Consider the following 21,237-nt stretch of genomic DNA (forward strand, 5'->3'; position numbering starts at 1 on the left):
AGCTGGAGGTTCTCTGTGACTGGGGCTCTCAGTGGTGGTGACCGCTTCATCAGGGTAGACAGGGAGAGCTGCTGCTGTGACACGAGTGACACAGGCATTCACTGCTGGCACGGGGATGGACTGCAACACGTTATCACAGAGACACCCAGCAGAGTGTGTTGTTTGAAAATACAGTATTGCTACCTTGCCAATCAGTGTGTGTGTGTTTAATCTCTTATCAGACAAATTAGTTCTTCTTCCTGTAGTTGCTATGATTCATACATTTGTTTACTAATGATTCCTGATAATGTGAAAACTGGTTTTTAGAATTTTTCCTTCTTCAGTAATTATTATAATTAATAATTATATTAATATAATTAATATAAGATTTTATTTTAAATTAAGAATATGGATCCTGGTTCAAGCATCTGTTCACTCAACAAGTATATAAGCTTTCTGATACAAGTGAAAATGCCAAGACACTGAAGGAAATGCACAACGTAAGATCATCAGGTGTTATCAGAAGCATGCTGGTGTCCTTGAGACCCCCTAAAGTAAACCCATCAGCTTCTTGATCCAGGGACACTGTAAAATGATGCATCTGATTACGCTTAAAAGGCAGCCCCGCAGAACTTGTGAGACTAAAGTTCCCGTTTCCCCTTCTAGTTGGTCGGTGTGCAACTTGCTTGTTTCATTTGGCTTCACTTGGTATATTTTAAATGATTTCTGTGAAGATAATCACTGAGTTAGGTGATTGTAGAATAATATAAGAAGAAATTGAGCAAGATGTGCATTTTTAGTGAGCATTAACTTTTGGAATCATCTATGACAAAAATCCACGGTGGCCCATGGTGGCCTCTGCATCTGACGAGCACGTCACCTCATTGTTTCTCAGTGTTTGCTGAGGTGGCAAAAACACAAGAGGGAGATTTAGCTTAAGGAAACCAGTGCTTAGAATATGTACATTTTTAGACAATTTAAAAACAAAACAATTCACTTTGAAAGCATGCTCCACTACATACATATGTTGGCTCAGGGAAGATGCTAACATTTTTTAATTCAAGATTAAATTATTTTTCTTTATGGAGAAAAAGGCATTGTGGTGAAAAATAAAAATCATCCATGCCCACCTACCCCTATTTTATGTGGGACCCCTGCCACAGCATGGCTTGATGAGCGGTGTGTAGGTCTGCATCTGGGATCCAAACAGCCGAACCCTGGGCCACTGAAGTGGAGTGCACGAACTTGATCACTATGCCACCCGACCAGCCCCAGTAACTATTTTTCTTTGACAGTGACTTCTCAGTGACAGTAAACTGGAATGACCAGTGGATCAGAGGTTCTTTCAGTTAAGGGACACGAGCGTTTCAGCTTCCCAGGAAGATGATACACTGAATAAAATCCCCACCATTAAGCTAAGCGTGGCACCACGTTGCCCACTTTGGGCATCTCACTCCACTGATTGTCCTGTTATTCACAAATCAGACCAAAGAAAAACGCCATAGTGTGTGTTTACATATTCGAGTGAGGGTTCTTGAAATAGCGTGGTAGCAGAACAGATGGTAAGTTAGCAGAGTTTTCTCTAAAAGGATATGTTCCAGGCAAAAGTGTGCTCCTTAACAGTAAGACAGGTACGGCTGTTTTCCTTTTTCCTTCACTGTAATATTTTAGACTAACACATTGTTGAGAATAATGTACAATTTATATGAAAAATAAGAACAGAAGATTGAGAAACGTCATGGGTTGCTTTGGAGCATCTGCTCTCCCCCAGATCTCTGGACTCTTGGTTCATGGCTTCAGCCCCCCTCTCCTACAGATACAGATCCTTTGGTAGATAATTTTTAGAAACGCTGCCCCTAGACAAGAAATTTTCTCAAGTTCTCATTTAGATGCATTTTATATTTGCTGAGCTGCTTTTGTTTTCCAATTTGTTTGGAATAAGGTGTTAAAGTAATTACTTGTAAGCTTTTGAAGCAATATTTTGTTTTCTTTGCAGATGATCACTGTTTTTCTCTGAGTTGCCGATGTGGTGGAAAATACCGTGTTTCCAAGGACGAAGCAGAAGAAGTCACCCTGATCTCTTGTGATACCTGCTCACTAATTGTAGAACTCCTTCCTCGCAGCTGAAATGGTTTAGTAAATGGAAGCCTTTAACTGTGTGTTCACGCCAGCTTTGTCCTTTCAAGCAAAGGTGCACAGCTGATAAAGAAGTAGGATTCCTTTTTTGTCAGCTCTGTTATTTGCACAGAAAATATAAGATTGTTGAGTGAACGCCACCCCAGACTAATAGAAAATTAATTTAGTTATTTATAATTTGTATTTACCAATCACCAAATAAAGGGATTTGGATTATAAATTATATTTAGTGAATTCCCATCTGAGAACTCTGTTATTGGTTTGTTTTCTCCTTCGTACAAAATAAGAATTTTCCTTTTCTACAAATAAGCATGTCTCCTCTTTAATGGGTCACAATATACATTCCTTTCTACAGTCGGGCACCACATGGCAACATTTCAGTCAACAACGGACCACATTTACGGTGATCCCCTAAGATTAGTACCATGTAGCTTCAGTGTGTATTAGGCTGTACCATCTAGGTGTGTGGAAGTGCACGCTGTGATGTTGCACAAGGATAAGATCACCTAATGACACATTTCTCAGAACACATCCCTGTCATTTAAGGACGCCTGACTGCAGTCACTGAGTTTCTAAAGCTGTTTCCAGCTGCTAAAGTTAGAGGCCTGTCGTCCAGCTGCCTCAAGTTCTTAGGTCATTGGGATTAAATTAGAATCTCTGGGAGGACATGTGACCTCCTCCTCCATGATGAAGGCTGAGTGAGCTCAGGAAATTCTCCGAGTTAAGACAGAAGGCAGAGTGGCACATAGAGGCCCAATACTGGCACTGTGTCTCCAGATTCTTCATGGGGCCGTGTTACAGGGAGGAAGCTCTGGGACACTGCCATTCTGAACTTAAAGCGTAATTTAGAAAATGGTAGCTTTAAAAAAAATTGCAACAGGTGCATTATTTTCCTTTTTATTTTTCAGTATTAAAATACAATACTAATGCCTATATTTATGGATAAGGAACCACTGCATTGCTGCTAAGATGAATTGGACTCTTATTGATCATAGCAAACTGTAAAGGTTTTATTTTTCTATATTAATATTCTATCTACAGTGTAAGTCAGAACTCATTTAAAAAACGTTACGGAATCCTTTCCTTTATACGATCACTGAAACTTCCTCACTTTCTCACTTTCAGATGAGTGAGCCAGGCATCTGACTGAGCAGCTTTTGACGAGGTTGAACTCCGGGTGTTGATCGTTGGATTGGATGAATAAAACTAGTGACTATTCTGACTTGCAGATGCAGTTAAAGTCTGAGGCATATTCAAGAGGAGTAGACTACTTTCGTTATACCTATAGAGCCAAACCTTCAAAAGTGAGGTGGTCATCCAGGTTTTCTCCCCTAAAAATATTTTTATATCATAAAATTTAGATGACTGACTTTGGATTACCTTTTTATTCATATATTTTGAACTAATACAGGTTGCAGAGTGTGTGTTGCTTATTCTTTACATTTAACAAAAATAACAAACTGAATAGCAAATAGTTTATTAGTAAATACATGGTTTCAGTGGCAATAATAAAGTCACTTGAGCAGGAGACAGTAATCAAGTCAGAACAAGAAAGGCTCGCTAATCACCAGGAGATCGGTGGCCATTAGGGCTGTCACGCAGAAATCCAAAGTCACTCAGGGGCCAAATCTGTAAAGTCGAAGGGGGTTGAAGACAGTTAACGAAAGCGATGGTGCAGCATCGTCGCTTCCCCTTCTCTCATTCACCCCGTTTCTCTAGGGCAGGTAATTAAGCACGTTCTCCTGCTTCTTCAGTCAAGAACAGCTTTTCTGCATCAAAATAATACTTTAAAAGTAAACGTGTGTGGGTGTGGATGTACATATTTAAACTCTAAAGTCTGGAGCATTCGAACGGTTTACAAGAAATTATATCTGTAGTGTGTGAATATGTCTGTTTTCTTTTACTAAAACTCTCCAATCTAAGTACTTGAATATAACATCTGCTCAAGTGTAAAGACTCTTGTAAACTATCCAACTGCCCATGTGCTCGAGTCTGTTTCTCTCCTTACTACTTGTGACAAAGAGGAGCCAGTGAAAACAGAATCCCTCCTCAGAATTCTGCGCTGAACACACTGTGACACTCGTCGTGTCCGGCAGCGTGACTCCAGAGGCTCCTCTGCAAACACATATGGATATGTGCCAGGGATAGAAATACAGTTGAAAAGTTGGGTGAGAGAGAAATTTTTGGAAATTCAAGCTAAAGGCTTCTTATGCTACAACTAAGGTAGTTTAAACTTTATTATCAGACGAGAAATTATTCTCAATTACCCATCTCAATGTGGTAGGGGTAGGGTTTATAGTTATGAAGGCCGGTATGTTCATAAAATGTAGTCTTTGCAACAGTAAGTCCACTGACAACCTGAAGATGAGTTCAAAGTTCATTTTGAAAGAGACTTTTTTCCAGCTCAAAAAAGCAAGCCTACATTTTAAGCAGAACACAATACCTTAAAGAAGATGCGTCCTCTTATTAGTCCGTAGGGAACAGGTCCATAGTACCTGGAATCTGTAGAATTCTGTAGGTTGTCACCTTCTAACCAGACGTGACCTGTTGGCACCTAGAATTGGAGAAGAGAAGCAGCTTTGAAAAAGAAAAAGCGAATCTGGGAACTATAAAAAAAAAAACCATGGCTTTTGGAGGTAGGCAGAAATATCCTAAAGTTCCTTTTATAAAATATACACAAACTGTGTGATTTGCATTTCTGCTTTTATTTCTTGCACAATAAAATAACTTTTATAAATATTAAGGTTTCAACTTTTTAAAGCACCTATCTTTTGCCACATGGTTCCCAAACAATTTGTTACGCAAACCCCAAACTTGAGGTTATAAGAGATAAAAGAGTATGACAGGGTCATTAATTTAATAGACTTCAAAAGAGGCCATCAGGATGCTGACTGGAAACGCACCTCGTGTCTCCGTAACAGCACAAGCAGGGCAGCCGCTGCGCAGCCGCATCCTGGGGCCAGGACCACGGCCAGGCCGCTTCCAGCGCTCGTGATGAACTACACGGTAATTGGCTGTGACATCAATTACACAGAATCTCATCATTTTATTGGAGTGCGCTTGTCAGAATTCTAATTAAGATCCCCATTCTGCCTTTGTACAGGCCGTGTCTGCAATGCATTATACTTCAGTAATGACCAAGAACTAGCAAGACCTATTATGAAATCAGTTGTAAAGTTAATGATGGTGACCTTCTGACAAATGAAAGACCCTAACTCCTATACGTCCTATATCTTAACTGGTAAATAGCATCAGTGTAAATGTTTACTCAGTGACAATCACAAGTGTGTTTAGAACAGAACACATGACTTAAAAACGCCTTCTGTGGTCTGAGACGTTTGCCCAGTAACATTGGTTTAATATAAATTTAAAACATTACTCTATAGCATCAGGCTTTAAAGTAGCATTTTCAAAGTTTTCATTTCACAGTTTTTGTTACCCAAGAAAGTTGAATTATTGGCCAGATCAAAATGATCTATTGAGAAGGAATTAATTTTCACTATTATTTTGAGTAGCTATTGGAAACTTTATGTGAAGAAAAATATTCCTATTGGGTTTAGTAAGAAATGACTGCATTTGTTTTTAAATGTCACAAGTTCCTTTTTTTAAAAAAAAAAAAGACTTGTTTTAAGAGCAGTTTTGGGTTGACAGCACAATTGAGAGGGTGGCACAGAGATTTCCCATATACCTCTTCCCCACACAAGCACACCCTCCCCCATTATCGACATCCCCCACCAGATGGCACATTGGTTACCAAGGATGAACGTACATTGACGTCATAATCACCCAAAGTCCATAGGTAGGGTTCACTCTTGGTGCTGTCCATTCTATGGGTGTGAACAAATGACACGAATCCACCACTGTAGTATCATACAGAGGGTTTCCTCTGCCTTAGAAATCTCTGTCATCCACCTATTCGTTCTACCCACCCCTGCCCCATATCACCTTTTGGAAAAATACACAAGCACGTAAAATTTGAATTTTACTTTACATCAGAGATTATCACGTAGAATATTTGCCAAGAATGAATCAAGTTAGTTATTTTCATTTAGATACACTTAAATGTTAAATCTCTCTATTTGTAGAGAAAGGACCTGAGTTTCCTGAAAGACTATCAGATACTGTAGGCTCACTCACTTGTATTAGTGGAACTAGTTATAGGTTCTAGGGCCAATAGCAAGTCTAGTTCCTAGCTGTGTAATAAGTAGATTGTGTGCAGTGAAGCATAAGACTGCTCAAGTAGAGAAATGAGTACATCCCAGGTCATAAATGAAAGAAGAACAAAATAGTGTTATTTGGAAATCCATGTGTCATTAACATTAGCCTGAATTACTGCCTTAGGAGAAGCTATAATGTGAACATCTTTCATGTCCAAATTTCCATAGTTTCTCCTTAATAATATGTTTGTTCCTGAGTTCTAAAAACAGGTAATATATATGAATGGTTAAATAAAATCATAAAGTTAGAGACACCAGTAAAAGCAAAAGGAGAGAAAAAAAATTCTAAAAACCAATAGGGCAACATACTAACAATCAAGGAAGATCTTTCTTTGCCCATCCCATTGACCAGAGGCCAGGACCCAAGGTACACGCCATTTCTCCACGCGGCTCTCCCAGCCCTGCCACCCACTCCAAACCCTCCCATTGTTTAGAGTACTTCGCATAGTAAAGGCGGCCTTGCTTGGGTCCCTGATTATGACATCCTATTACCTGAGTGGCTTCTATATAAGTCTTACTACTTTATGACAGAATAAGCCTACACCCAGTAATCATGTCATGATCTTAATTCTTTATAAACCAAAGTTGGAACTCAAATACTTGATTAATATTAATAAGTAGAAATTCTTGACAAGTGCAGTCACTGGTGGCAGTTACGACTGACATTTCTTCCATGTCAGCTAAACGCAGTGATGAAGTATTAGCTCGTATAATTAACAAGCACAGAAAGGAATCTGCTCAGAGAAACCCCAAACACATCCCCGAAGCCTCTGGAGGCTGCCGACTCTTGGTCCCTGGTTGCAGGGGCGAAGGGAGCAACGAAGAGTGACACACACTAGTGTGTACACAGGCCTTCCGGTTTATTTAACTTAAAAAACCACTCATTTGATCCTTAAAATGACCCGTGAAGTCTGTTACGGATACTTCACTGAAGTGGCGGCAGGGGGCTCGGATATGGGATATGCCACCCCTGGTGAAGCCCACACGCCGAGCAGCCTATGCCCCTACAGGCACTGAGGGGTAACTCCATCTCGGGCGCAGTCCTTGATGTGAGGGACACGGTCGGGGCCCAGCTCATCAGTGAGGGTGCCTTTCCTCTAGTGAAGCTGCTCTGTGAGCAGGAAAACCTCTAAGTTTAGCGGGTCTTTTAAAATCAAGCAGCTCCTTCACTGACCTACCTCTCTGTCAGCTGCTCAGTTTCCCAGTAAACATCTCATGATGATTGAAATTATTCCACTTTTGGAACATACTTATTTCCGGTGTGGGGTACGGTGGACACTTGAGAAACCAATTTCACAGAGGTACACTTTAGACCCAGTGTGACGCGCTCGTTTAAGTTCTGACGCTAGTTTGAAAAATGGGCACAGCTACGTGACCACCAACCACCATCAAGGTGTAGAATCTTTCTATCGCACCAGTCAACGGCCCACCCCTGCACCTGGTCGCAGGCGATGAGTGATCTGTTTTCTGTTACTCAAGACTAGTTTTACCTGTTCCTAAAATTCACATACATGAGATTGCACAGTACAGACTACTTTGTATCTAGCTTTTGCTCAATAATTTTTTATGATTAACCCATGTTCTAAGTATTGGTCATTCATTCCCTTTTACTGCTGAGTGGTATTATGTTGTAAATCACAATGTTTATCCATGAATCTGTTGATGGATATCTGAGCTGTCTGCAGTTTTGGGCTGTTACAAATAAAGCACCATGAACATTCATGTGTACGTCCACTTCTTTTCAGTAAATACCTGGGGGTAGAATTTCTGGGTCATGAATTAATGCTTAACCTTAAACTCTTCAAAGTGCTGACACCATTCACACCCCCAGCAGCGATGTACAAGTGTTCCTGTGCTCCACAACCCTGGCATTTTCTGTTTTTGAAGTTCCTGCTGTGCTAGTAGGCTACTGGTATCACACTGTGGTTCTCGTGTGCATTTCTCGGATGAGCATTTTTTCTTGTGGCTAGTGTATCTTTTGTGAAATGTGTATTAAAACATTTTGCCCATTTTTGAAATGAGTTGTTTTTCTTATTACTCATTTTCAGAATCCTTCATCTACCTTGAGTACAAGTCCTCTGACAGGTATTGCAAATATTTCCTCCCAGTCTGGGATCTTTTCTTTTGCTGTTTCTAATCTACTGTAAAGACCAATGTATTTTTGAAATTTCACTTTGTTCTTTTTTATGTTTACCATTTCTTTCCTCATTATGTTGATCCTCTAAATTCTTGAAAAATATTAGAATTGGTATTTTAGAGCACATGCCTGTTAATCCCATTCTCATTTCTGGATGTCCGTAACTGACGTTTCCTCTGGTTGTGGGTCACGTTTTCCTCCCTGGTTTGTGGTTTGTGACTGAGCGGGACACTCAGTTGGGTCAGCTGTGCATCAGCTTCTTCCTTTCGGGCCTTGTCTGTCAGCTCGTTCGGTGGGGTCCATCTCATACCACACCTAGGGGCTTCCTTAGCCATCGGTCCCCCGGGGTCTCTGCTGAACGCTCCAGGGAGTCCTGAGGCCTGTCCACTCGGCGCGTCTCGGCCCTGTGTGAGCTCAGGAACCGCTCAGCCCCGCTACTTGTTCCCTGTGGGGTCTCTTCGCAGGCACAACTGAGTGTCAGCCCAAAGGCCAAGAGAGTACCCCTGTCGATTTCTGGAGGTCCTTCCGCAGCTCTGTCCTCCCTGGTGGTTTGACCTATAACTTCCAAAACTTAAACTTCCATCTACCCTAGTCTCTGCCTCCTCAACGCAGCGAGACTGCTGTGCTTTCCACAGTCCCTCGGGCTCCTTCCCAAACAGCCTCAGGCAGAAGCCAGAGCAAGTGGAGGCCTGCCTTGTTTGCCTTCTCGGAGATCTGTCTTGTACCACCTGCTGTGCCGTGTCTGAAAACAGTTGTTTCACAGACTTTGTCCAATTTTCTAGTTCTTTATGGCAGGAGGGCAAGTTCAGCACCAGCTACTCCATCACTGCCAGAAGCAGAGTGCAAATATCTAATTTTTTGAAGTCTTAAATTTTTTAAGCACCCTTCATAACTCTAGTAGAGAATCCTTTTGGTGAGAACTAAAAGTTTTGATGAAGGTCAAGTGTGCCTTTGGCGCCCCCACCATTGTCCCCATTGTCCCCTTCAGTGGCATCGCCTGAGGACTTTCCTTTGACCCTTTCCCCATCAGAATCTCTAGAAAAGATCTGCCAAATTCAGCACAAAGTACAAGGAAGTTCACCCTGGCATTGCTTGTATCTCAAACTCAGCAACAGTATAAATATGCCTCAGCTGGCAGAGGTTAAATAAAATATAGTTTACTTACATAATACTAGACAGCTGGTTCAAAAAAGCTACTGGAAAGATTTACAAAAATATAGTCAGTGAAAAAAGTAAGTTGCAGGGCAATGTGTTTAAATGCTTAAACCCACAAAACTTGGTTTTATATATTTCAAAATTTACATTTTTGCGACCAGCATGTATTACTTAGATAATTTTAAAGCAGACACACATATATGCGCACACATACATGTGTGTGTCTGCACATGCCTCACCCTCCAGTGACACGCGCACCCGGCTGCAGGCCAGGAAGAGCTCTGCTGAATCAGCAGTGAGCTTTCGTCTTTGTCAGAGTGGGAAGAGAGGGCCCTGGCCGCCAGGCCACACAGCAGGCTCTGCTTCTCTGTGCGGTACAAGTGAGCGCCTGCAGTTAGCAGTGCCGACACCAGCTCTCTGGGGGACTAAAATACTCGTCTACTTAAGAACTCGAGTATTTAAACAAACATAAAGGACAACACATTTTCGTGATGGGTCTGAAACTCAAACCCTAACCTTTTGGTATGGAGTAAGGCAAGGAACAGAACAAAAATTTCCTTTCTAACTCAAAACACAATTACTATCTGTTGAATTAACCTGTTGATTACCACTAAAATGAAAATTCAGACCAGCTAAGATAAAAAAAATTCCATAGTGATATTATAATATTAACAGGTAAAATGGTAGATTAAAAATGTTTAAAATGTATTTTCTAAAAAGCTATTATAATATTCCAATAAAGTAAAAAAGGACTCTAATAAACACTTTTATAATAAATGGCCCAAAATGGAAATCTCTAATTCCATGTCTTTGCTCTTTACTTCTTATAATCAAAACTTTTACAACTCAACAACAAAAAATCAAACAACCCGATCAAAAAATGGGGTGGAGACATGAACAGACATTTCTCCAAAGAAGATATACAGATGGCCAATAGGCACATGAAAAGATATTCATCATCACTGATCATCAGGGAAATGCAAATCAAAACTACACTAAGATATCACCTTACACCCATTAGAGTGACAAAAATATCTAAAACTAATAGTAACAAATGTTGGAGAGGTTGTGGAGAAAAAGGAACCCTCATACACTGCTGGTGGGAATGCAAACTGGTGCAGCCACTATGGAAAACAGTATGGAGATTCCTCAAAAAATTAAAAATAGAACTACCATACGACCCAGCTATTCACTACTGGGTATCTACCCAAAGAGCTTGAAGTCAGCAATCCCAAAAGTCCTATGCACCCCAATGTTCACTGCAGCATTATTTACAATAGTCAAGACATGGAAGCAACCTAAGTGCCCATCAACAGATGAATGGATAAAGAAGATGTGGTATATATATACAATGGAATACTACTCAGCTGCAAAACAGAACAAAATCATCCCATTTGCAATAACATGGATGGACCTTGAGAGAATTATGTTAAGTGAAATAAGCCAGTTAGAGAAGGACAATCTCTGTATGACTCCACTCACATGAGGAATTTAAAATGCGGACAAAGAGAACAGATTAGTGGCTACCAGGGGAAGGGGGGGGTGGGGGGTGGGCACAAAGGGTGAAGGGGTGCACCTACAACACGACTGACAAACAATGATGTACAACTGAAATTTCACAAGATTGTAACATCATTAACTCAATAAAAAATTTTTTAAAAAGTTAATACCACCACGAAAAAAAAAACTTTTAATAGCTAGATTACTTTTCCTTTTTATACTTTGGTCAATCTGCCATGCCAACTTGAATGAATGCATGTGACTGAATAAGAATAGATGAATATATGATTACAATGAACACCACATAGAAATTATTACTGTTGCTCAAATCTGAATTTTCCCGGGGTCTGGGAGAGAGCGAACTTGAGGGCTAAATGTTAGAGCATTAAAGACCCTTGAGTCGTTCCTGTGTGTCCGTCCGCATTGGAGGTTGCCTTCCTGAGCTCCGACCAGGGCTGACTTGTGCAGGACGAAGTGGCCTGCAGGCCTGAGCGCTTCCCAGGCCGCTTGCAACGAGCCCCCTTGGTGGCCAGGCAGCCCTGTCACTGCCTCGGGCCTGCGCACCTCCAGCTAACCAGAGGGGCTTTTGCGAGCCAGCCCACAGGTGCCCCCTTTCTTGATTCAAGTGAGGTCTGATGAGAGTCCACAACATCAAATGACACATTGACTAAACTGTAATCAAACTCACTTATTTGATTAAGCAAAGAACATCTGATTAAGAAGTTCTGACTGAAAAGTAAGAGATTTGTATGTTTGACCTTTCAAAAATTTCAAAAAACAAAATCCTAATAAACAGGTGGGTTTTTAGCAAGCCCCTTGCTGCACCGTGTTTTACAATTGACCCTGTGGGAGCAGGACGTGCAGTGGCCCTGCAACCACTGCTGCCTCGGCTGTCTTCTAAAATGAGCGCCGGGAAGGGAACAGTCATTAAAGAAACAAGCCCAGATCACAGGCGCAAGGAGAGGCGCAGAGCTCTGGGAATCCTTCTTTGACAAGATTATCTTTTCCTTTCCCTGAATTATACAGGAAAAAGAGAGGCACACACATTTTATGGAAGAATCAGATAAAGCCGTGTTTCTTTCTGGCAAAAGCAAATGGAGTAATATATCAACAACACCTTAATCTTAAAAGTATTTCATTTTCCACATTTACTTTAAAGATTTCATTTTGTGTCTAATGGAATGATAAATGTGAAATATGAAATGCATAATTTCCCTGCCCAGGAAGAAAGTCCATATGGCAATTGTCCACTCACAGCACCTCATTTTAGTCCAACAATGGACGCCTGCACAGGGGTTTTTGTGCCCGTACTCCAGGTGAGCAGGACCAAGCCAACTGCTATTCCAGCATGTGCAGATGATGCTCTCCTTTATCACGGCCTCCACGAGCAAACGTAGCAGTTAAGTTGCTGTGCACACAAACCACTGGAGAGAGTGTTTGGAAAATGAAATAATTTATAATTACGTAGTTCTAAAGAACTTCATAAAACCCAGTATTTGATTCATGAACAGCAAAATTAGGAACACCTTCAGTAAATGATCATTGGAGTTTACCCTATAACACCAGCATAGCGACAAAGACTACAGGTCAAAAAGTGAAGCATCACATCCCTGGAGAGGCAACCAAGGGCTCTTATGAACACAGAGCTGAGAAAATATTATCAATCTTTAATTTTAAAAAATGGGAGTTTCTCAAGTGTCAATTATGGCTATCTTTGAAAGCGAAACTCAAGGAGCAGTCCCACTAATATTCTGTTTTCACTGACATTCTCCTGGCCTCACGTCTTGCCCACACTGGTCTCCAGAGCGGGATTTCTGCAGTCCTGACAGAGCTTCTCCGGCTCTAACGACCAGGCGTGGAGGTTAACACGCTGATGACTTCAGAGGGTGCTGTCTCCACACAGCCCTGCTTCTTTGTGTCCCCATCTGAATTCCAACTTGCTACCCCAGCCGCACCACTCCTGGGAGCTGTCATTGTCCCTCCCTCCTTATAAATGGCAGCACCCAAGGCTCCCAGCCCATCATCACCAAGGAGGAGTTCACACCACAGCTCCAGGAGGCTGCCCGCCAGCGCTGGGGCACGCCAGTCATGGGGTGCCTCTTCCTGACAGGTTCTCTTTCATTCCCGAGCATCTCCGTGCGGAGTGGGTTTAGAGCTTAGTCTAAGACTTGACTGGCTCATCCTCGTCGCCACTGCAAGCTCAGCTCCTTCGTCTTCTCCCTCAGTACTCAATACCTCCATCCAGCTGAACAGGAAGCTCTGACGGCCTGTGAAGCACGGTAATTACACCGTCCAGAGTCACAGTCCTGAGTTCAAAATGTAGCTCTGCCACGTACTAGTAAAGACCCTTGGACAGCTGCTTTAAATCTCATCTAGACAACGGGACTAATAAATGCTTACAGAAATATTCCAAGCCAAGCGAAACAACAGACAGGTTCCTGGCACCCAAAAATCCCGGCTCCAGGGATCGGCAGCTGCCCAGCTGCTGGTATGAACAAGGCCTGCTGGCTTTCTTCGTTCGTCGTCTCCTGTGCAGTCCACCCAGTTCTCTACGGAGTGAACGCACTTTGCAATTTTACTTTGGTTATACCTTTGGTTATTTTATTTTATTTTATTTTTTGAGGAAGATTAGCCCTGAGCTAACATCCATGGCCAATCCTCCTCTTTTTGCTGAGGAAGCCTGGCCCTGAGCTAACATCCGTGCCCATCTTCCTCTACTTTATATGTGGGACACCTACCACAGCATGGCTTGCCAAGTGCTGCGTAGGTCCACACCTGGGATCTGAACCGGTGAACCTGGGGCTGCCTAAGTGGAACGTGCACACTGAACCACTGTGCCACCGGGCCGGCTGGCTTGTCAGTTTTGAGCCTTTCATTTCCCTGTCTTCTAGCATCCAATCCTGTCTAGGTAAGGTAGTTCCTTAACTTTTCTCCAGACTCTGTACTGCCTTCCAGTCTTAATCTTATCGTCTCTGTTATTCTTACTCAGGGCCTCTTAATTGGCCTCCCAGCCTCTGGCCTCTCCTGCTCCAAACCATCCTCAGTCTGTGCTGACATCAGGGTGATCTTTCACAAACAGTCTGACCAGGTTATTCCCCTGCTGAGACACACAAGGCACCGAGCCGCCCTGTTTTCCGCCCCTCCCCGCTCCATGTTCCAGACAGAGGGACCTACTTCCAGCAGCTGTGCCCAAAGCACAGGGCTGCACTCTCCCTCCTGGATGGCCCAGCGCGCTGCTTCTGTGGCCAACTCCCACGTCCCCCTGAGGGCGTCAGTTCGAGTCTGCTTCCCGTCCGGAACAATCCTCGCCACCCCAGCTGGATAAAGACCTCCATGTGTCATCATGGCACCCCGCACACGATTCTGCTGCACCATGTTCTAACTCCTCGTCTGCTCCTCCAGCGCGACTGCACGTGTTCCCTAAAGCTGTACCGTCCAGTACGGCAGCCACCAGGAACACACGCGGCTGATTCAAGTTCATAAATTACATAAAATGGAAAATTCAGTTCCTCAGACACGCTAGCCACGTGTCCTGTGCTCGACAGCCACAGGAGCCAGGTGGCTACCAGGCGGACGGGAGAGACAGAATACTCCGTTTTTTCAGAAAGTTCTCTTGGACCGTGCTGCAGGCAGGGACTTGATCTGCTCTAACGTGGGCCGGCCCTGACACAGCACTCAGTAAATGTTTGTGGAATTAATGAATGCATACCCAAATAAAAGTCAAAGGGAAGTTGGGAAGTTAGGGTCTGGCAAACCGTGCCTCCTCTCTAGCCTCCCAAAGGCGAAGCCCCGCTGAGTCCTCTCCCCAGCCCTCCCTCTCGGCCCCGGGCCAGCTGTCCCGCTGCTCCTGAGGCGCGGCCTCACGGAGGAGGGTGCCTGACGCTGCAACTGGTTTGGGGTTGGGTACATTTGCACTTGGGGTCAGAAGTCCCCTCAGTCTACGTCCCTACACCCACTCTGACCCTCTACACAGGGAAGTCAGGTCAAACTTCAGGTCTCTTCAGACCACAGAAGGTTTCTCTAACCCTTCCGGAGTTCCAGATGCACATCCACAGTAGCTCAGAATCCTAAGTTGTGTCCGAGAATTTTAAATTACCTATAATTAAATTACCCTATAGTTTTAAGTACTCTGTCTCCTTTCCCTGCTGGCTCTGCCTGTGTGTTTAGTGGGGAGGCAGGCACTAGCTGGGCCAAACTGAACGATCCCTAAGTTTTCTTAAAGTGGTTATGAAAATTCCCACCCAGGAGGAAAGCACTCCCACATATTTAAGTTAGCAGAACGATGGCCTGTAGGGCCAGTATTTTCTTGCCAATTTACTATCTTCCACTGTTTGATAACACGCACACCGACTTTTGTGTTTGTTACTCTTTTCCATTCTTATTTTAGGTATAGAGGAGTCTGGGAGGGTGAGAATGCTTTCATGGACTAAGATTAAGTGGGTCAGAGAAAATTACCCAAAGTGGTAACACAAGAACTTCATTTAGCTGCTGATTTCAAAAGACGTGAACATATTCCACCGAGTCAAAGCAGCTTTCCCACAGACCCTGTATCTGATCAGGAAGCCACGAGACACTTGGGGTGCCCGCTCTGCACTGCCACCAGAGGTGGAGTCGGCCTCTGACGCTCACACTGAGCGCCGAGTTACAATTTCAGTCCTTTCTTCTCCCAGTGACCAAGGCAGCCTTGAAGTACGCAGCTCTCACATATAAAACACATTTCTACAAAATAAAATGCTATAAACTACATGCTACTGTTAAACTAAGATCAAATTACTCTGAACATGTGATCTTAGAAAATTCGATCAGAGGACATTCAGAAAATGCTTAAGTTGTGGGGACCTCAAAGATGATTCTTTAGTGTTACCATCTGAAGAAAAACAGCTCGGAATGGTAAACACTAAGTCAGATCTATCTTCAGCATTGTGTTAGTTACAGGCTGAGCCAGCCGTGTCACCTCCGCAGCGAACCTCACTTTAGTAGGAGAGTAAACACGCGTCCCGCACATCAGCGCAATCAGGCCATGAGCAGCGCGCCCGGGCCGATTACCCTGGAGCGTTGCTGAGAAGAGGACGTGCAGCACGGGTGTTATCACCACAGTCTGCAAAAAGCAAGGCCCTCATTTAGCTATCAGAGCTGTGATAAGTGACATTATTAGGCAGCTCTTCCATCTAAAGGACATAAGGATTTAGTGTATCAGCAGCTTATGATGAATGAGCCCTTGCAATCTGATTCCTCTCTCCACTCAGAAGTACTTTTTCTGTTTATAATACAAGTGGTAATAGAGGACCATATGGCTGTGACTTTTAGCTAAAGTAAATAACGTTTAAACAAACAGAAAAACAGCATTAGGATATTCAAGGATTTGAACTGCAACCTAAATACACAGGACACATCCAGGGGCTATCAATGTTCACCACAGAAAGGGACCGTTTTCTAATGCTGTCCAATTAGCTAGATTGTTTTCCAGTCTGTCAACCAGTTTTATTTAAATATTTTCCAATACGTTGTAAAACAGCTTTATTACTGGCAAATTGTCCCATTTCCAAGTTCTCCTTTTAAGAACACTATACCACCAGTGCAGCCTGAGAACATTTAATCAGTTCTTTCCGAAATGTAAAACTGTCTCTATTTCTTACATTTGTGCCAATTGAAATAATGACGTTGTCATTAACATACTCCATAATTCAAAAAGAAACATGTAGGAAGTGCTTCCTTCCTTATTCACCTACCACCACTGTCCTGTGAACACTTCACCTTTTGTATTTAACACTGGGACCTGTGGTATCAAGAACCAAAAAGCTTTAAATGGGCTCATATTTTGATAAGTTGATAATAAAAGTAAAAACACATAATTTTTCTAACAAGTACAGGTATGTTTCCTGTAACAACAGCAAAAGATTGCTGTGTTCTAGCTACAGGAATATATTGAAATCTCCATAACCTTATTTCTGTTAATATGTCCATTTTCAATACAAAGTGGCTGCTATGGTTGAGAAGCTGAAGCTCAATAAATAAAGTTTTAATTATTTGAGAGATTTTAAAAATGATTCTTCATTTTGCAAGGAACAACCACTGGAAAGCAGAAGTTTACACTTAAAGGAGAAGTTTATCAACCACAGGTAACAACTTTATCCATCGCCAATCTGCCAACCAATCATAGCATCAAAAGAACACACTACCTGTATAGTAGTTAAATATGTCCAGAAGCCATGCGCATTTCTACGGAAATGTGGGAGACTTTCGTTACCACACACCTAATTAGTAGGAACTGCACGTTACCAGAGCAACATAGCCTTCATTGTAATAACCCCCACAGCATTTCCACGCACCAAACGTCCCTCAAAATAGAGAAATGGAGGTCCAAGGCACCTCAGTTCCACCACTCCTTTAGAAGATTTAGACTAGACCAAGTTCAGAGTACTCTAAACTGATAGGTCAATTCAGAGCCAGATGAATTTTCAGTCTGCTTAAAAAAAGGGCTTAGGGGCCAGCCCGGTGGCCTAGTGGCTAAGTTCCGTGCACTCTGTTTAGGCGGCCTGGGTGCGCTGGTTCAGATCTCAGGCACAGACCTACTTGACTCATTGGCCATGCTGTGGAGGCATCCCACATGTAAAGTAGAGGAGGATTGGCACAGATGTTAACTCAGGGCTAATCTTCCTCAGCAAAAAGAAAAAAAAAAAAGGATGGCTGAAAAATATCATCCAGTCTGAAAAGAAATCACTTGGGGAAAGAAACATTTAATCAGCACTCTGCTCTGCTGGTACAAAGTAACAGGGACACTCCAATATTTTCTACAACTTTCAACTGACATTATGGAAGGTGGTCAGGCAGCCCCACCAGGGAAGTAGCTTAGCTTCTAAGTCTTCTATGAAGACCAGATTGACCAGTTCAGCAGAAGCATAGGGTGTGGTGGGCCACAGGCACACACATCTTACTGAAAATAGTAACGCCATGCAGTTACTGGGGAGCAAGTTTGCAGAAGAAACTAGTAGAAGAAACCGAGTAGAAGTGGAGTAGACACTAGGAGAAAATACGTCAGGCCCTATTCACACGTGAACCTGTCCACCCGTCAAGCGTTGTTTAAGTGCCCGTTAGATGCCAAGTCACAGTTTAAGTGCTGGGGAATCAGCCATGGTGAAAACAAATCCCTGCCATCAAGGCCTTAGCTTCCAGAGCAAGGCTCAGCAAACCTTCTCTGCGGAGGGCCAGACAGTAAACAGCCCAAGCTTCACAGGCCTTAGAGTCTCTGCTGCCACTCAGCTCTGCCGTTTCAGTGACACGTAAACCAATGAGCGTGCCTGTGCCCCAATAAAACTCTAATTACAAGAACAGGCAGCAGCAAGAACCATCATGTGAGGTCTTTTAGATCATCGTAAGGTCTATGGCTTTTAATAGGAGTGAGATGGGAAGCCACTGGGTCTTTAAGCAGAAGAGAAACATTATTACTTAGAATTAAAAGGATCATTTCAGCTGCTACGTGGGAAAGAGTCAGTGGAAGGGTAGGGAGGTAAGAAGATGGGAAAGAGCAGTTGAGAAGTTACTGCAAGAAAACAAGAGAGATGACCTTGTTTTGCCCCAGGATGGCAGCAGTGATGGTGTCAAGAAGTGGTCTAATTCTGATTATATTTAGAAGATAAGCTCATCATGATTTGCTAATGGGTTGGATGTGGGTGAAAGAGGAAGAGAGTCAAGGATGCTTCCAAGGTTGACGACCTGAGCAAGCAGAAGAATGGAGTTGCCTTTTCGTGTGGGAGGAGCCAGTTTGGGAAGGAAAATCAGGAGTTTAGTTTTGCACATATTAAGTTCAAGGTGACCATGATATACTAACGTGGAGATACTAGGTATCCTCTTAGATATACGATTCTGAAGCTCAGGAAAGAGGCTGCAGTTGATAAAAATTCAGGAGTTGAGTTAGTATTCAAAACCATGAGACAGGATGAGGTCACATAAAGTGCGAGCTTACACAAACAAGAGAAGTTTGAAATATGAACCCTCAGTTACTCCAGTGTTTGGAAGAACCTACAAAGGAATTCACAAGAAGGAGAAAGGTAGGAAGAAAACCTCGAGAGAGCGATGTCCCAAAACTAAGTGAAACCAGATTTCGAGAACTATTTCAAATACTAACAACAGGTCATGTAAGACGAGGATGGAAAGTTGAACACTGGATTGACAACAGAGAAGTCATCATGGACCCCTGACAAGAACTAACAGGTGGGGGTACCACAGCCTAACCAGAATGAGTTCAAGAGAAAAGATGAAGTGCAAAGTGGAGCCAGTCAGTATGCACAACTCTTCCCCACAGGAAGGTGTGGTGTCAAAGGAGTCTGTCTGTTTAGATGGGAGATTTCTGAGCATGTTTGCTGGCTGACAGGAATTTATATTTCAAAATGCCTAACAGTACCACAGTTCCACTGTGGATCAAATTCATGGCCCTCGACTGTCACACAATGTTATCCTCAGGAAGATTCTCAAGTGTTTTTCTTCCTCTCCTCATCAGCTTTACAACAAAGTTTTACTGTGCATCCTGACCCTGGCCCTGTTCCCTAGGGGAATGGAGACCACAGTAATGGAAAGAGGATTGTACTTTGCATTTTGCCTACTGTGCAAATCAGTGGGAGAACGCCAGTTCATTTTATGTATTTCCTGTTTGCTAAATGCTTCCACTTCCAAATAATTTTTTGGCAAGTCAGTGGCTTCCAGCAGCAAACTGAGGAGTTCCTACAGTACAGAAAGGCAGCTTATCCAAGATGTTCGAGGTGAGTACAACCGTCTCTTTGAGAGCCGCAAATTAAGCTCATGTCCTAGTGGCCAACGCTCAGCCCACAACCCAAGGAAAGAATTACTGTCCTCAACACCATCGAAATAAGCAAAACCCACTGCAACAAAACCTCCACGGGGATGCTTAGTTTCCAAACGCTTAACGTGAAAAGTTCACAAGTGCTGCCTGCCACCTGGACTTTCAGAACTCAGGAACAAATAAAATGGTTCCACATCACTTAACCAAAGATCTGTTTATATTCTTTTTTGCCAACTTCTGAACAATGCTATTTCTTTCATATGCTAAACGCTATATTCTAAGTTCCAAATGACAATTTCGGTATTTTGCTTTCTGAAGCACCTACTAAGGAGAATAAATGTTTTCTAACTGGAATTCAGAGCACATTTAATATTCATCATCTTTACTATGCAGTTCAATCAGGATCTGAATGGGAATGTCTTCATCTCATAAACAACAAGGACTTTCCCAAGAGGACGCACAGGTAAGGGGAAGAAGCCATGTCATGAAACGTAGCCCCAGGATGCTTCTGAGACGGCCGAAGAGGTGACACTCCAGAGGCTGGACCTCCAGACGGTTGGGGATCTTTTCAGAGAGCTCCAAACCTGGATGAATTTTTGTTATAAATCACCTTGATTAATGGAACACATTTGCTAAAGCAGTTCTGTAATCGCCGCACAGTTCATATGGCGTGAATAAACCAGCCTCGGAAAAACCGCAGGAGAGGGGTGGGGAAGCCTTCAGAAATCACTGGCTTCTCTTTCAGAACCAACACTGACTCTCATTGAAAGGGTTCCCTTTCTTTTCAAAAATAATAAAGACACTCATTTTAAGGGAAGTAGCATTTGATGAGATGGGAGTAGAGATAAGAATCAGAAAGTAGAGGCTATTTGGGGAGGAGATGCGGTGGCCTGGTCAGGAGCACAGGGCCTGCATGCTGCCAGGCTACTTGGCTTTGTATCCCAACTATTCTTCTCACTAACCCTCTGAAACGGGGCCTTTCTGTAACCCCCCGTGGCCCAGTTCTCCATCTGTCAAATACGACGACTACCCACCTCACTGGGTTGCTGTTGTGATGACTAATAAATGATTAAGGAGTTTCAACACTGTCTGGTACAGAGTAAGTGCATAACAAGTGCTGGCCAATATTATTACAATTCTGCTTGTGCGCTTAAAAACATGCAAACCAAAGTGAATGGAATACCCCTGGGACAAAATGGTAGCGTCCTTGAATTTATCCATTCACCTAACATGAAAACTCGATCTATGTTCTCCTTAAACAGAATCCTCTGGTCATCTTCTGTAGGTTACTTAGCACAGATTTTATCTAACCCCTG

The 21,237-nt window shown here is 42.9% G+C and overlaps 2 protein-coding genes across 16 annotated transcripts in view; one reads left to right on the top strand and one right to left on the bottom strand.

Moving 5' to 3' along the window:
- DNAJC24 (DnaJ heat shock protein family (Hsp40) member C24) overlaps positions 1-2,424 on the top strand; it is a 57,887-nt gene extending 55,463 nt beyond the window's left edge. For 3 of the 4 annotated variants that reach the window (XM_023646573.2, XM_070274983.1, XM_070274982.1), the window contains one exon: positions 1,976-2,338. In XM_023646573.2, the coding sequence (XP_023502341.1) occupies positions 1,976-2,106 (131 nt within the window). In that variant the 3' untranslated portion in view covers positions 2,107-2,338. Of the gene's footprint in view, positions 1-1,975 lie in introns of all 4 variants that reach the window. The other variant, XR_011441184.1, reaches the window with a different exon arrangement.
- Positions 2,425-3,576: 1,152 nt separating this feature from the next.
- IMMP1L (inner mitochondrial membrane peptidase subunit 1) overlaps positions 3,577-21,237 on the bottom strand; it is a 73,848-nt gene continuing 56,187 nt past the window's right edge. For 8 of the 12 annotated variants that reach the window (XM_023646571.2, XM_070274972.1, XM_070274973.1 and 5 more), the window contains 2 exons: positions 4,559-4,669; positions 3,577-3,744 (listed from right to left, as the gene is read on the bottom strand). In XM_023646571.2, coding sequence (XP_023502339.1) covers positions 3,676-3,744; positions 4,559-4,669 — 180 coding nt within the window. In that variant the 3' untranslated portion in view covers positions 3,577-3,675. Of the gene's footprint in view, positions 3,885-4,558; positions 4,670-21,237 lie in introns of all 12 variants that reach the window. The other 4 variants (XM_070274979.1, XM_070274978.1, XM_070274981.1 and 1 more) reach the window with 1 other exon arrangement.

This window comes from Equus caballus, chromosome 7 (genome assembly GCF_041296265.1).
Source record: "Equus caballus isolate H_3958 breed thoroughbred chromosome 7, TB-T2T, whole genome shotgun sequence".
NCBI lineage: Eukaryota > Metazoa > Chordata > Mammalia > Perissodactyla > Equidae > Equus > Equus caballus.